At 42.0% G+C, this 15,231-nt stretch overlaps 1 protein-coding gene across 6 annotated transcripts in view; it reads left to right on the top strand.

The window, feature by feature from the left end:
- Positions 1–15,231, top strand: part of wdr7 (WD repeat domain 7) — a 695,157-nt gene that overhangs the window by 559,818 nt on the left and 120,108 nt on the right. For all 6 annotated transcript variants that reach the window (XM_080182523.1, XM_080182596.1, XM_080182751.1 and 3 more), the window contains 3 exons: positions 238–387; positions 3,075–3,157; positions 7,892–7,991. In XM_080182523.1, the coding sequence (XP_080038649.1) occupies positions 238–387; positions 3,075–3,157; positions 7,892–7,991 (333 nt within the window). The remainder of the gene's footprint in view (positions 1–237; positions 388–3,074; positions 3,158–7,891; positions 7,992–15,231) is intronic.

The following is a 15,231-nucleotide window of genomic DNA, read 5'->3' as shown; positions in this document are numbered from 1 at the left end:
TTTGATATTTTCAGCATATTTTTAATCATGTTTTTCATGAAGCTTAGAAGAGTGCTTAGGATGCTTTATATACTTCCATTTTTTTGACATTGCCACTGCCCTCATCTCTTTCTTCTGCAGTTGTGTCTATATTACCTTCTGTCTTGCCATTCTTATACACTCCTGCCTCACTTCTTTTATAAAATGTCCCCTTTTGATTCTAAACCTCTGATTATGTTTGATGTGTTTCTTTGGTAGGTGCACCGACACACAGCTTTAGCAGCCAATACACAGTCCCAGCCAAATGTGCACACCAGCACTTTGGCTCGTGCGAAGAGTGAGATTCTGCGAGTAATTGAGATACTGATAGAGAAGATGCCGACTGATGTAGTAGACCTTCTAGTTGAGGTAAGTGGAGGACACATCAGGAAGTTTTGTCGGATCTGTTTTCAAAGTTGAGAGAATAAATTGTCAGTTGAATCAGATATGAGGATGGATTCTTCAGCCACAGTGCAAATCGTACGGGATCGGAGAATCATGCATGTTTAGCGCCGGTAAGAACCCCCTCTGAGATGTTCCCTGCCCCCCAACTCGGATGTAATCTGGTTGCTCCCCAGTGAGGATAGGAAACAGATTAGCATATTTAAATCTCCATTTATGCTTAGTCAATTTCGAGCCAGATTCTCCTGCTTCCAGGATACTCAGTCTCGGGGCAGAGGGAACCCAACATGAACCACTACCGGTCGCCACAAACAGGAACAATGTATGATGGCTATGTTGGGGAGCTCGGCTTCCATTGAAGCTCCAGGTGATTGGAGAAATGGCTGGATAGTTCCCTAGTATTGTCGCTGATACTGTAGCAGTGCCAACCTAATGCCAGGAAGTGGGGGGAGGGGGGAGGCTCTTAGCCAGTGAGTGGGGAGGGCTTGTATAAGGTTGACTGGAGATCAGGACTCTCTTTAAAATTTACACTCTGATCTCTGAGAAACTGGCCTTGGGGGCATCGTTAGATCCTCATTCCATAACATATTCTAAGGCCAGAATCCTCCAATTTTGCCTGCGGCTGGGATTTTCTGGTCCCACTGCTGTGAATGGAGTTTTGGCTGAGTGCCAAATGTTCCTTTCTTGATGGCAGCAATGGCAGAATGAATGAGATCACAAAATCCCAGCCTAAATGTGGAAGAATTGAGTGAGAATTTCCCCAGGCTCCACAATGATTTCTACGTGTGGTTGAATTGTGAATTGAATTGTATCGGCACCTCCAACAGAATCTCACTGATTTTGCCATTGGGGACAACACTTAAAAATCTTTGGATAGAATTGCAACCCTTATCTTGGCTTCAAAGCTGCAAGTTGTTACAGTTTTGGAAAGAAAAGGGAATTGAGTGATGCACTGAAGAGGTGAGATTGATCTATTAAGAAGGAGGACAAACCTATTGGACTTAATGACCTATATCTTAAGAATATTGGGATGTCACTCTGAGCTTCCCATGTCAGATTGTAGGAGTACCCCAAAGAGGCATAGGGGAACTGTCTCAGAACTTCACAGATAAGGGTTTCATCAGCAACTACCCCGAATTACAAACTTCCTCTGGGCAATTCCCCTGTCCTGGAGCTATCTAAAAGTGCAATTTAAATTGTAAACTTTAGATGGTTCAGATAGGCTTACACCAATAGTTGCCCAGAAAAAAGTGGAAGAACTAAAACTTTTTCAATTTCTGTGTAACTATTGCAACTACAGTTATCCCATTCTCATGGGGGTTCACTCACACCACCAACCCCCAGCGGACTTACCCTATCCCTCGACTAACCACTGTATTACATTACTCTTCACTTCCCGACCCCTCTGGGATTCACCACACCTGCATGGGACGCTTTTGCTGCACCAAACTGCAACCCCCTCCACCACCGCTGTCAATCCCAATCCCACAGGCCCAACTCTTGCACACACACCAACGCACACACACACTCCCCCCCCGCCGCCCCCCCCAAAAAAAAGCTTGGGCCATTAAAACAGGGCATGTCTTCCTTCACTTTGACACTGGGTCTTGCGCTTCCTGGATCACACATGGCCTGGGTTGAAAGATTCAGTGAGACAGGATTGGAAGCAAATAAATCACGTAACTAATTGGGCACAGAGTGACAATTCAATACTGATTGCCACTCTTAGGAAGTTACAGCCCCTTAATGTTCTTAAGCTTATACATGTTTTCTTACTTCGTGTTTTTTAAATTAGTCATTTTTAACTTCGTTTCGCGTGGCACAGTTTTCCTTCAGCTATGGGATGAACTTACAATTTCACACTTTTCTTGTGCTAGCCATCTGATCAACAACATAAGGTGTCCTTAACTTAGGGAGAAGTGATTGGGCTTGGCACCTATGCTGTCACAGGAGGGTTTCTTTCATGTGAGAAAAGAGGACATTCTCCCTCAACCTTTCACAGTGAATCTCTAAAGTAGGTTTTATATTTCTCTGTTATACTGGTTACACATGATTCATTTCGCTTGTAGCCTATTTGGGCAGAGGTACTTCAGTGGCCAAAATGATCGCATTTTAATAATATAAAAAGAACCAGCAATTTTCACAGTAACTTCATTGCAATGTTAATGGAAGCCTACTTGTGACTAATTTGAAAACTTTGAATCATGCATTTTCGGCTGTAGGATATAACTACTTCTTGGGGGAAAAAATCCAGTGATAGTCAGTCATTGACTGTCACTTCCTCAGTCACTTTGCAATATTTATGCACTTCTTCTGAGTGGTCATTGGGCACAGGGGTGGTAGAGTGTATCCTGTGCACATGGTAATCACAGCATACCAGTAGGGCTAATTCTGGGCTAAACATTGAGTGTACTGATAGATGCTGATCAATTGGAATGGTCTGTCCACAATGGGGTGGATTCCTTGATTGTTATGATTGTGGCTGAACCCAATCAGGGAAATACCATCCCATTCCTGATTTTGGCCTTGTGATAAAGAGCCAATGAAATTGCTCATTTAAAGAGCTAAAAGACTCTTACAAAAGGCAAATGATAATATAATTGGAGAGTATATCTTTATTGTTGAAACAATGGCATCCTTACTTACTATTCCAGGTTATGGACATTATCATGTATTGCCTAGAAGGATCCTTGGTCAAGAAAAAGGGGCTTCAAGAATGTTTCCCTTCAATTTGTCGGTGAGTAGGCACTGCACTGCAAGTTTGTCTTTCGCGTAATGTTAAACCTCTGAATTAAAATTTGGCCTGATGCAAGTTCCTTTTCCAGCTTGACTTTTAGGGTTCAGGGCTTGAGACTGTTTTTACAATACAGCTGTCCCATTCATTTTTAAATTAATTTACGGGATGTGGGCATAGCTAGCTGGACCAGTATTTACTGTCCATTCCTAATTGCCCTTGAGGAGGTAGTGCCCTATTTGGTGTGATGAAATCACTGAGGTGTAGCTGCACCCATAGTGCTGTTAGAGAGGGAATTCCAGGACTTTGATCCAGAGGCAGTGAAGGAACGGTGGTATAGTTCTGAGTCAGGATGGTGAGTCACTTGGAGGGGAATTTCCAGGTGGTGGTGTTCCCAGGCATCTACTGCCCTTGTCTTCAACATGGTAGTGATTGTGTTTATAGAAGGTTCTGCCAAAGGACCTTTGGTGAGTTCCTGCAGTGCACACTGCTGCCACTGTGTGTCGGTGGGCTGTTTTGTCCTGGTTGTCGTCAAGCTTAAGTATTGATGGAGCTGCATTCATCCAGGCAAGTGAAGAGATTTCCATCACACTCCTGACTTGTGCTTATATATTCTGGACAGGCTTTGGGGAGACAGAAAATGAGTTACTTGCTGCAGAATTCCTATCATCTGACCTGTTCTTGTATCTACAGTATTTATATGGCCAGTCCAGTTCAGTTTCTGGTCAATGGTAATCTGCAGGATATTGATCATGGGGGATTCAGTGATGGCAATGACAGGGAGTGATGGTTAGATCCTCTCTTCTTGGAGATGATCACTGCCTGGCACTTGTGCCTGATGGTGGCAAGAGTGACAATTTAAATTATTTTTTTCTGAATTAAAGGCATTAAGACAAAGTGGAATGATGCAACTCATCAAGTAATGAACATTCCCTAGCCATCCTCCCCCAACAAAAAATAGCCTCTGGCACTAATATAGTTGCACAGTTATGATAACAGTTATTGCTGGAGTAAAGGTGATCCATGTGGAATTAAGGGAAAGTGTTATCCGATGGTAGCGTAGGACTAAGATATAAGAACATAAGAAATAGGAGCAGGAGTAGGCCATCTAGCCCTTCGAGCCTGCCCCGCCATTCAATAAGATCATGGCTGATCTGTTGTGGCTCAGTTCCACCTTCCCGCCCTCTCCCCATAACCCTTAATCCCCTCTCTTATCAAAAACCCATCAACCCGCGTCTTAAAAATATTTAGCGAGGCAGCCTCCACCACTTCAACGGGCAGAGAATTCCAGAGATTCACCACCCTTTGAGTGAAGAAGTTCCTCCTCAACTCCGTTCTAAACCGCCCTCCCTTTATCTTGAGGCTGTGCCCCCTAGTCCTACTGTCTTTTTTGAGCGGGAAGAGTCTCTCCACCTCTATCCTATCCATCCCATTCATCATCTTATACGTCTCAATGAGATCTCCCCTCATTCTTCTAAACTCCAACGAGTACAAGCCTAGTTTATTCAGCCTCTCCTCATAGCTCAACCCCCTCAACTCCGGTATCAGCCTAGTAAACCTCCTCTGCACTCCCTCCAAGGCCAAAATATCTTTGCGCAGGTGCGGCACCCAAAACTGCACACAGTACTCCAGCTGCGGCCTCACCAATGCCCTATACAGCCGCAGCAAGACCTCCCTACTTTTATATTCAATCCCCCTCGCTATGAAGGCCAGCATCCCATTCGCCTTCCTGACCACCTGCTGCACCTGCAAGCTGGGTTTTTGCGACTCATGCACAAGGACCCAAGGTCCCTCTGCACCGTCGCCTGCTGCAGTTTTTCGCCACGTAAGTAATAGTCCTTCCTACCATTCTTCCTACCAAAGTGGACCACCTCACACTATTTTGAGTACTTTTTTTCTTTTGAATGGAATGTTCAGCTAGTGGATATTGCAAATGTTTTGATTTAATGGACATATCTTAAATAAAACAAACAGTTGTTGCACCTGACGTTTAGCAATTGAACATCATGGCATAGATTTTTCAATTTTAACACCGATGCTCATCCTCATCTTTCTTTAAATGGATTAGTGTCAGTGCTAAAAGTAGAAGATCCCAATACAAGCAGTCTATGACAGAAAAGTCATTTCACAGTATTTTGATGCGAGTATTTTTTCCAGATCAGAGCAATGAATTAGTATAGTGTTTTTGTCAAGAAGTAGCATGAGTAGCTATAGTTTTCAAGAAAGTACACAACTAATAGTTGTTTTATTTCCAAGAAATCTTGCTGATCATGCTCAAGTAGAACATAGAACACTACAGCGCAAACAGGCCTTCGGCCCACAAGTTGCGCCGATCATATCCCTACCTACCAGGCCTATCTATAACCCTCAATCTCATTAAATCCCATGTACTCATCCAGAAGTCTCTTAGAAGACCCCAACAAGTTCGCCTCCACCACCACCGATGGCAGCCGATTCCACTCACTCACCACCCTCTGAGTGAAAAATTTACCCCTGACATCTCCTCTGTACCTACTCCCCAGCACCTTAAACCTGTGTCCTCTCATAGCGACCATTTCAGCCCTGGGAAATAGCCTCTGAGAATCCACCTGATCTATACCTCTCAACATCTTATAAACCTCTATCAGGTCACCTCTCATCCTTCGTCTCTCCAGGGAGAAGAGACCTAGCTCCCTCAACCTATCCTCATAAGGCATGCCACCCAATCCAGGCAACATCCTTGTAAATCTCCTCTGCACCCTCTCAATAGCTTCCACATCCTTCTTGTACAAAGAACAAAGAACAACACAGCACGGGAAACAGGCCCTTCGGCCCAACGAGCCCGCGCCGCCGTCCTACTATCTCAGTGACCTATTCATGATTTTAGTCTACGCCTAACGTGCGAGGATCAGGGAGGTCCAATTTAGGGACAATTTTAGTACCCAATCAATCAGCCTAAAAGCACATCTTTGGGGGATGTGGGAGGAAACCGGAGCACCCGGAGGAAACCCACGCAACCACGGGGAGAACGTGCAAACTCCCACAGACACAGGCCCAAATCCATGTGTCCGCACAGCAACAGAGATAGTCTGAGCTGTCATGTTGCCCTCAAGATGGTCCAGTTTAAGCACACTAACGACATGAAGCAATAGGCAACTCCCGAAGCAACATCCAAGAGCAGCCCACTACAACCTGCCGCCTGCATGCCCCTTGCTGGACTTAAATGCCTGTGGAGACAAAAAAATTCATTATTAAACAGGCAAAGACTAACATTCCTGAGGCAAAACGTATTCCCAAGCCTACAATGTTCAGTAAGGCCTACTATATCCCCCTATATGTAGCCCGCTCATATGGCTGTCTAAGTGACTCTTAAACAACCCTAGCGTGCCTGCTTCCACCACCTTACTCGGCAGTGCATTCCACACCCCCACTACCCTTTGCGTGAAAAACTGCCCTCTAATATTTGTCTTATACCTAGCCCCCCTCACCCTAAGCCCGTGACCCCTCGTTCTATCCATTTCTTGTAATGAGGCAACCAGAACTGTGCACGGTACTCCAAGTGGGGTCTGACCAGGGTCTTATAAAGTTGCAGCATTATCTCCCGACTCCTAAACTCAATCCCTCAATTAATGAAGGCTAGTACACCGTATGCCTTCTTGGCCACATCCTCCACCTGCGAGGCCGATTTAAGAGTCCTGTGAACCCGGACCCCAAGGTCCTTCTGATCCTCTACGCTGCTAAGAGTCCTACCCTTGATATTATACTCCTAATAGATACGAGTAATAAAAATCTAATAAATAGATGTGTTAAATTTCAAGGGGGTTTTATACCCATGTTTATAAGCCGGTAATTTCATTCATAGTCTTTCATAGCATCCCTACAGTATAGAAGGAGGCCATTTGGCCCATCAAGTCTACACCAACCACAGTCCCACCCAGTCTCTACTCCCATAATCCCACACATTTACCTTGCTAATCCTCCTGACACTTGGGTCAATTTAGCATGGCCAATCAACCTAACCTGAACATCTTTGGTCTGTGGGAGGAAACCGGAGTACCCGGGGGAAACCCACACGGACACAGAGAATGTGCAAACCCTGCAGTGACAGTGACCCAAGCCAGGGATCGAACCCGGGTCCCTGGAGCTGTGAAGCAGCAGCCCTAACCACTGTGCCACAGTGCTGTCCCAATAGCAGCAGGTTATCTATTTAACCAGTTTAACAACTTTGTACCACTCGCAATTTAAAACAAAGTTTTTTTTCTCTTTTACACTTCTGTTAAGTTCACGTTTTTGTATCTGTATGCAAACATGTTGTTCAGCCAACTGCTGAAGCACCTTCTGAAATGGAACTGCATCAGTGGTATTGTCTGAAAAATGAGATAGAAGGAAGTTAGCACAGAAGATTATCCCTGCATCATTTTTTTGGAATACCCTATTTAATGGGATTGTTCATCAGCTTATGAGCAAGTGCTGTGCAGAATCAATAAATAATATGTCAGTGATCACCTTACCCAATCACTTCAATAGCAAAAAAAAATTCTGAAACAAAATGGCAGATAATATTTTTCACAAATGTTTAAATAAACCATGCAATTTAAATCAAAACCATCATTGTGTATTGAGTAATATTATCTTTTTTATTTGTAATTTTTAAATGCTTGGATTAGTGATCTCAAAGCACGTTGCTGCTGTTACTGGTTTGTTACTGTGACATGCCAGTAGATTTTCAGTCCTTTTGTTATTCTCCTTGGATTTCAGGTTCTACATGGTAAGCTACTGTGAGAGGAGCAACAGAATAGCAGTTGGAGCTCGACATGGCTCAGTAGCTTTATACGACATTCGCACAGGAAAATGCCAGGTAAATAAATCATTGTGACTTCCTCTCCATAAACTTTGAAGGTGATTGAAGAGAAGGACTTGCATTGCAGCCTTTGACTTGTCATGATGGGGTAAGTCTATGGATAAGGCAAACTAATCAATAATTTAAGGAAGGCCTTGACCTTATAGAGAACCCCCTCCTCTGCATGTTGCCATTCACTGTAACAAAATGCTACCTTAGGCAGGAAAGAATGACAAAAATAGATGCTATAGTTGCTGCAGGAAAACTATCAAATGAATTGGATGGCATTATAAGTTGTCATTAATACATTCTTTTCCCTCAATTATTAGTAATCAGACCTTATGCCACGAAGGAGTATTGAATGTTCCTGACAAATGACATATTTAATAAACCTTGAGATATTGCTGTGCTTTTTCATCCATTAGTAACGATTTGCAAGTTTTAGAACTTGTGATATGGTAGTGGGGTTTTATTGGTGATAATTGCTGGATTTTGTGCTGCTTGGTCATTTGCATGCACTGACTCATGACTACCCCTACATTTGTAAGGAACTGAGCCATGTTTATGCAGATATGCTGAGTAATTACTTAGAACATTAATGGTTAGAGATTTTCCATGTTGAATTGCAGTCGTCTGAGACATTGTGCTTGCATTTCAACATTTGAGTTTTTTTGCAAAAGATCATCCCTATTTTTCAGGTTTATTCTGATTTTGTTATCATTCCAAGTTGCATTGTGATCAAAAGGATCTAGGCTAGCTATAGAGATCTCCATAGTCTCTTAAATAGTGGTCTGTGAATACCTTGGGCCATAAGAATTAAAATGTGTCACAGGTGAATATGTTATCCTATTCTCTGACTTTTCCTTCCTCACCGTACTCGAATTAGCACACTGCTGTAACTGATCTATTCCTGCATTTCAATTGATCAGAAGGTTAAAAAAGGATTTGCACCTGTGAGTACTGCTTGATGCAGTGAGTTTGTGCATTGCACATATTGAACCCAAATCTTGTCCTCAATGATAAAATGAAAAGTCTTCTCTTTGAAGTCTTCTCTTCATTGTGCATCTTGCTCAAGACATAAAAACTGTTCCTATTCAACACTAGTCAGCAGTCGCAGTTTTGGGTGTTTGATGTGTGAAATAGAGAAATGCCACTCTAGTGTATTTGTATTTGGGTTATGTCAAGGTATCATCCTGGAAAATAGTAGGAGGGAGGAGTGGACTGGCTGTGTAAGTGGAGGGAAGAAGGGAGAATGTCAACTGGGAACTATCAGATAAAAAGTGCTAGTGCTTAGTGAGTGGCTGAGATGTGCCATCACAAATTGAAAGAGGTGAGATGGTGGGGTGGGGGGAGTTTCAGAGGATTATAGTACATACAGTGGGTGGCAGGTGACAGGTGTCACCAAAAGCTGAGGTGCAGTTGAAAGTTGGCATTGTGAACCGCAGGAGGAAGAATAGGAAAAGGATATTTTGTAAAGTGGTGCGGGAAAACAGTGCAGGTGCACACTAAGGGAGATGGGGGAAAGAGTATCTCAATGAAGAGGAGGGAAGAGTTTATAGGAGGCTGGTATCTCTGAATCCGGGGGTGTGAGATGTTGGTAGATGTGTGAGAGGGAATTCCTCTGTTAATTGTGGGGAGATGGCTCTATGAAAGGGAACAGAAATATGTCTGTGAAGTGCAGGGGAAATAAAATGATTTGAGTTGATTTTTGGAGAGTGATGGTCTGGTTGATGGCTTGCTTACAATAAAGGAGGCCATGTAGTCCATCACATTTATTCTCTCTAGTCCCTTTTCCTTTCACGGCTTTTCCACATCAGAAATTTAAAGAATTCTCAATGATTTGTCATTATCAATGCTAAATGATGCACCTTAACTTTTGAAATATAGTTATTTCTGCAATATAAGGGGACTTTTTTTTTTAAAGTGCATTCTTCAAACCTGTTGGTAAAGATCCATGGGTGTTCTGTAGTTTTTTGTTTAACTTGGGCCCTGAAAGATTGAAATAGCTCAAAGGTGTGTTTGAAAAATAGCACAGATAGGTTTTTCGTTAACAATGTGGTTTCTTTAAGAATTGTAATGTAGCTAATGCTTGAAATGCACTGTTGGCACTATTGGACTGTGTTGTCTCATTTAAGGTTAAAGTTGTTGATGGACAGGGTTATTGCTGCCTGCAGCCATATTGTTTAGTTTGCTGAGTGCAAAGTGACAAAGCTGCCTGTGGGCCCCGTTACCCTTGGGTTTGTTGACACGCTAAAGTATCTTATGATTTTCAAATCCTTTCAGAATCCATTGTCTGGCTGTTTGGTAACATGATTGTATCTGTTCACTGTCCACTGCTAGCTGTGTTTTGCCATGGACTGTAAAGAACAGCATAGTGATCAATTCACTTTGTGGGTTTTTTAAGGCGGCATGCTTGCTGCAGACCTGATTGTTGAATATTATTAAAACCGAGTTATGAACAGAGTTGCATACTGAAATTAAATTCTTTATTTCTGACAAAGCAAGCATTTGGTGATAATAGTAGTGTAAAATAATAGCATTTCAATTTAACCGTTTACCTTTTATCTGGCTTACTTTGTGCAGCATTACGCAAACATCGATTCTTTTTTCTGTTTACTTCTACACATATTGACTGGATCACAAGTTTATGCAGTTAGTACAGTACACTATGATCCCCAGGTATCATGGAGGGCTTACAGAGTATTACAGAGATCTTATTTTCAAGCTAAAGAAGCCTCCTATATTCGAGTATATTTTAAAGACTTGAGACACATCAGTGCTCAAGCAACAATGTCATCTTTTGTCAAGTGGTGCAATGCAGATTCAGTTACGAAAGATGAGTCCTCTCTCAAACTTCCAAGAAACCATTTCATTTGAAATCAAGGGAAAGCTGACAGCATTCTGCCTGTCCACCCTACTGATAAAGGAAGGGAATTTCCTGAGAGCTTTTTCCACTCTGCCTCCATAAGTGACTGGAAGTCTGATGGAAACCCCATTTATCCACTTAAAGTTAAGATCTAATGATGGACTGAGAGCATCAGCAAAGAAATTCCAAATCTATTGTTTCTTAACACAAACAAGTCTCACAACGCCAGGTTAAAGTCCAACAGATTTATTTGGTATCAGGAGCTTTCGGAGTGTTGTTCACCTTCATCAGGTGAGTGGCTACCCCAGTCCAACACCAGCATCTCCATGTCATGGTTTCATAATTGAGCTGGTAAGACTGGGGAAAAAGGAGAGCAATACAAATGAAGTTTCTAAACAGTAATGTGATGCAAACCTGTCATTTTAAAATAAGCTAGGATGCATTGAGTGGCTCCCTAATCAGTGTTGCCATTTTATATCAAGGCCGTGACCCTAGGAAATAATTTTGTTTAATTCAATAGAAATCCCTTAATCTGGAATTAAAAGTCTAATGATGACCATGAAGCCATTTTTGATTATCATAAAAAAACCCATCTGGTTTACTACTGTCCTTTAGAGAAGAAAACCTGCCTCCTTATCTAATCTGGTCTACATGTAATTCCAGATCTACGGCAATGTGGTTGACTGTCAAATGCCCTCTGAAATGGAGGGCAAGTAAGGATGGGCAATAAATGCTGGCTCAGCCAGCGACTTTCACGCCCTATAAATGAATTTTTTTTAAAAATCACTTGCATATACATATAGAACATAGAAAACATCTCATGCTGTTCACAGAAAAGGGTTTAAAGTTTATTTATTAGTGACTCAAGTAGGCTTACATTAACACTGCAATGAAGTTACTGTGAAAATATCCTAGTCGCCACACTCTGGCATCTGTTCAGTTACGCAAGGCAAATTTACCATGGCCAATGCATCTAACCAGCACATCTTTTGGACTGTGGGAGGAACCTGGAGCACCCGGAGGAAACCCACACAGATACGGGGAGAACGTGCAAACTCCACACAGACAGGGACCCAAGCCTGGAATTGAATCTGGGTCCCTGGCACTGTGCTACCATGCTGCCTGGAGAAAAGAGGAATACTGAGGTACAGGAAAAGAGACTCAGGTGGGTGACTGAAAACTGAGCAGGAATAGTGGGTTTTCAGGTGCTGAGGTAATTAGAAAAGCAGAAGATTCAGGAAGGAATATCCCAGAGAGTGAGGCCAAGGAGGCTGGAGATGAAAGAAAAAGAGAAAGAAAGCTAAAAGGATAAGTAACAAAACCAAAGGGGATCTGAAACTGAAAGAGGAGCCCTGGAATAAAACCATGGGTAACACTGAAGAAGAAGATGTCAATTTTAATTTGATTACATTTGGTGCCATAAGCTCAGAATAGATCATCTTATTATGATCTATTCATTCCTGCTCTGTAACGTTTGAATGTGCTCAGTGTTCAATCTACTAAGGTAGGGTGTTGGGATTATGTAACTGAGGGCAGCATATTCATGGTGTTTAGGAAATGGTGAACAATGAAGGAAATATTGGAAACTCGTATTTCAAATAGCTATGGATGAAATTGAAAGAACCAGGAGTCTTAGTAAATGGAGCACTGAGCACGTCCAAACATTACTGAGCAGAAATTAATAAAACCAACGGGATTTTTAACCATATTGCCATGTCAATGATATTACATATGAAAGGAAGTCATAACGAAACTGCATAGAACGCTGTTAAGGCTCACCTTGAACATTGCCTCCAACTTGACCTACAGAAGGGAAATATTCAAATAATGGGAGAGAATGCAGAGAAGAGCTAGGAAATTAATCCATGATGTCAGCCATCTGGTTACAAGGACGTGCGAAAGAAATGACGGTATCTCATCCTTTAAAAAGGCATCCAAGCAGTAATCTTTTTGAAAAATATACAGTGTGCAAAAAGTAAATTGATTGAATAGGAGGATGGAACATAGGTTCAAGCTGGTTAAAGGGTTAATTTCAGACTGATAATTATTTTTTTCACACAAAAGAGAACTTGCAATGGACTTTCATTTGTGTGAGATGGAATGATTGCGGCAATACTGTAGTTATTTCAAAACAAATCAGATGATAATTTGTACTTGGTAGCAGAAATAAATATGAGGCTATATGAGGCTCAGTTAAGGCATAAATTGGATGTCAACAAAAGCATAGTTTCATGCAGAAATTAGAAAGTCATTATCTTATGCTTTACTGTATCTTGGCAAGAGACTCAACATTCACATACGTGTGAATACGTGTTGTCATACTCATCTTTTAGTTACCCACTTGTTCATTCAAATATACGTGAGTTTCTAATTGTGTGTTAAGTTTTTGTCACTGCAAAAATTTCTCTGGAACTGAAAATTTACATTTAAAAGTGTGCTGTCTCATCCCTTCAAACTTCAATTGTTTTTGGAGGTGAAGATGACACAGGTTTATTTTTTTCTGTCTGTTTCCTTTATTCCCATTTTTCTCTTCCTACCTATGACTTTCCTCTCTGTTTCTGATTTTACAGCGAATTAAATATTCTAACTTACACTTCCTGTTTTAGACTCTGCACCTCAGTCAGGATATTTCAATCTGAGGTACACTGATGCTTGTCCTGTTTAAAGCTTATATTAGAAAGTTTATTTATTAGTCACAAATCATGCTTACATTAACACTGCAATGAAGTTACAGTGAAATTCCCCTAGTTGTCACAGTCCAGCGCTAGATCGGGTCAATGCACCTAACCAGTACATCTTTCAGATTGTGGGAGGAAACTGGACCACCCAGAGAGAACCCACACAGACATTGGGAGAACATGCAAACTCCATACAGACAATGACCCAAGCAGGGAAATGAACCCGGTCCCTAGCGCAGTGAGGCAGCAGTGCTAATCACTGTGCCACTGTGTTCCGCAGACCTCATCTGCCATCTCGCAATGGGTTGCTGATGCCTGGACACCACAGTAGGCACTTTGCCTGACTGAAAAATTCAGTGTCTGCCTCCCTCAGGCACTGGCAGTCATTGAGTTCTGTGGAAGCAAACAGCAGAATTAAGCTGATTGCAGGTGCACTCTTGTTCCACCTGGTAGCATGTGGGCCTTGGCATATCCATTTTAAATGAAACAAGTTTAATGAACTTTCTACCCAGTTAAAATTTCCTGGTCCTTTGCATCTCTGCCATTCAGTTTTATCCAGTTCAAGGTTCTCTTGATTCTAGTGTTAGATCCCATTCCTGCTAAAATTTTTAACCTAAAAGGATTAGATCAAACAGCAGACGCAGCATTCAGTTATTTAAACCAGGCATTTACTTTTCTGTGTTTCTCTTTTGAGTTTTCTAAATCCCAAAGATATTCTATATCGCATGGAAAACATTAAAAAAGGATGTTCTTCCAAAACATGTACAAAAGAATGATTTATATTAAATGGTAATAAGAATGGTTGTTCCTTTGCTTTCAAAACCTCTACAGATTTCAAACTGTACAGCATTTGTTATGCAAGGGATAAAGGCACACCTGAAAATTTTACACCAAGCTCAGGGAGTGTTCAGGGAGGGGTATGGATAGGGTGAGCAGCTGTTCCCCTTGGCTGAGGAATCAATCATGAGGGTGCATAACTTGAGAATAAGGGGCAGGAGATTCAGAGGGGATTTGAGCAAAACCTTTTTCGCGAAAAGAGAGGTGGGAATCTGGAATGCACTGCATTGGAAGGTAGTGGAGGCCGGAACCCTTACAACTTTTAAAAATATTTGGATGAGCACATGAAATATCGTTACATTCAAGGATATGGGACAAGTACAGGAACAAAGTATTACTGCACCTTTAGTGATAGTTATTATTAGTGTAGACTCGGTGGGCTGAGTCTAGGAGAGCGATGGTGATATATTACAGTGGGTAATCCTGGCCTCCCTCTACGACTGGATCCTAGACTTCCTAACCAGTAGACTGTATTCAGTAAGGATAGGCAACAACATCTCCTCCACGATTATGCACAACACTGGTTCTCAAGTGCTGTGTCCTCAGCTTCCTACTATACTCCTTATGCACCTATGACTGTGCAGCCAAATTCCGCTCCAGTTCAATTTTCAAATTTGCTGACGACACCACCGTGGTGAGTCAGATCTCAAACAATGACTAGACACAGTACAGAAAAGAGATAGAGAATCTGGTGAACTGGTGCAATGGCAACAATCTCTCCCTCGATGTCAGCAAAATGAAGGAGATCGTCATCAGCTTCAGGAAGCATAGTGAAGAGCATGGCCCTGTCTACATCACTGAGTTCAAAGTAGAAATGGTCAAGAGCTTCAAGTTTCTAGATGTACAGATCACCAACAACCTGTCCAGGTCCCTCCAT

Source organism: Carcharhinus amblyrhynchos, chromosome 1 (genome assembly GCF_965287045.1).
Source record: "Carcharhinus amblyrhynchos chromosome 1, sCarAmb.v2.hapA, whole genome shotgun sequence".
NCBI classification, from domain to species: domain Eukaryota; kingdom Metazoa; phylum Chordata; class Chondrichthyes; order Carcharhiniformes; family Carcharhinidae; genus Carcharhinus; species Carcharhinus amblyrhynchos.
Note: the sequence above shows the minus strand (reverse complement) of the source record. Positions and strands in the feature narration are given on the sequence as shown.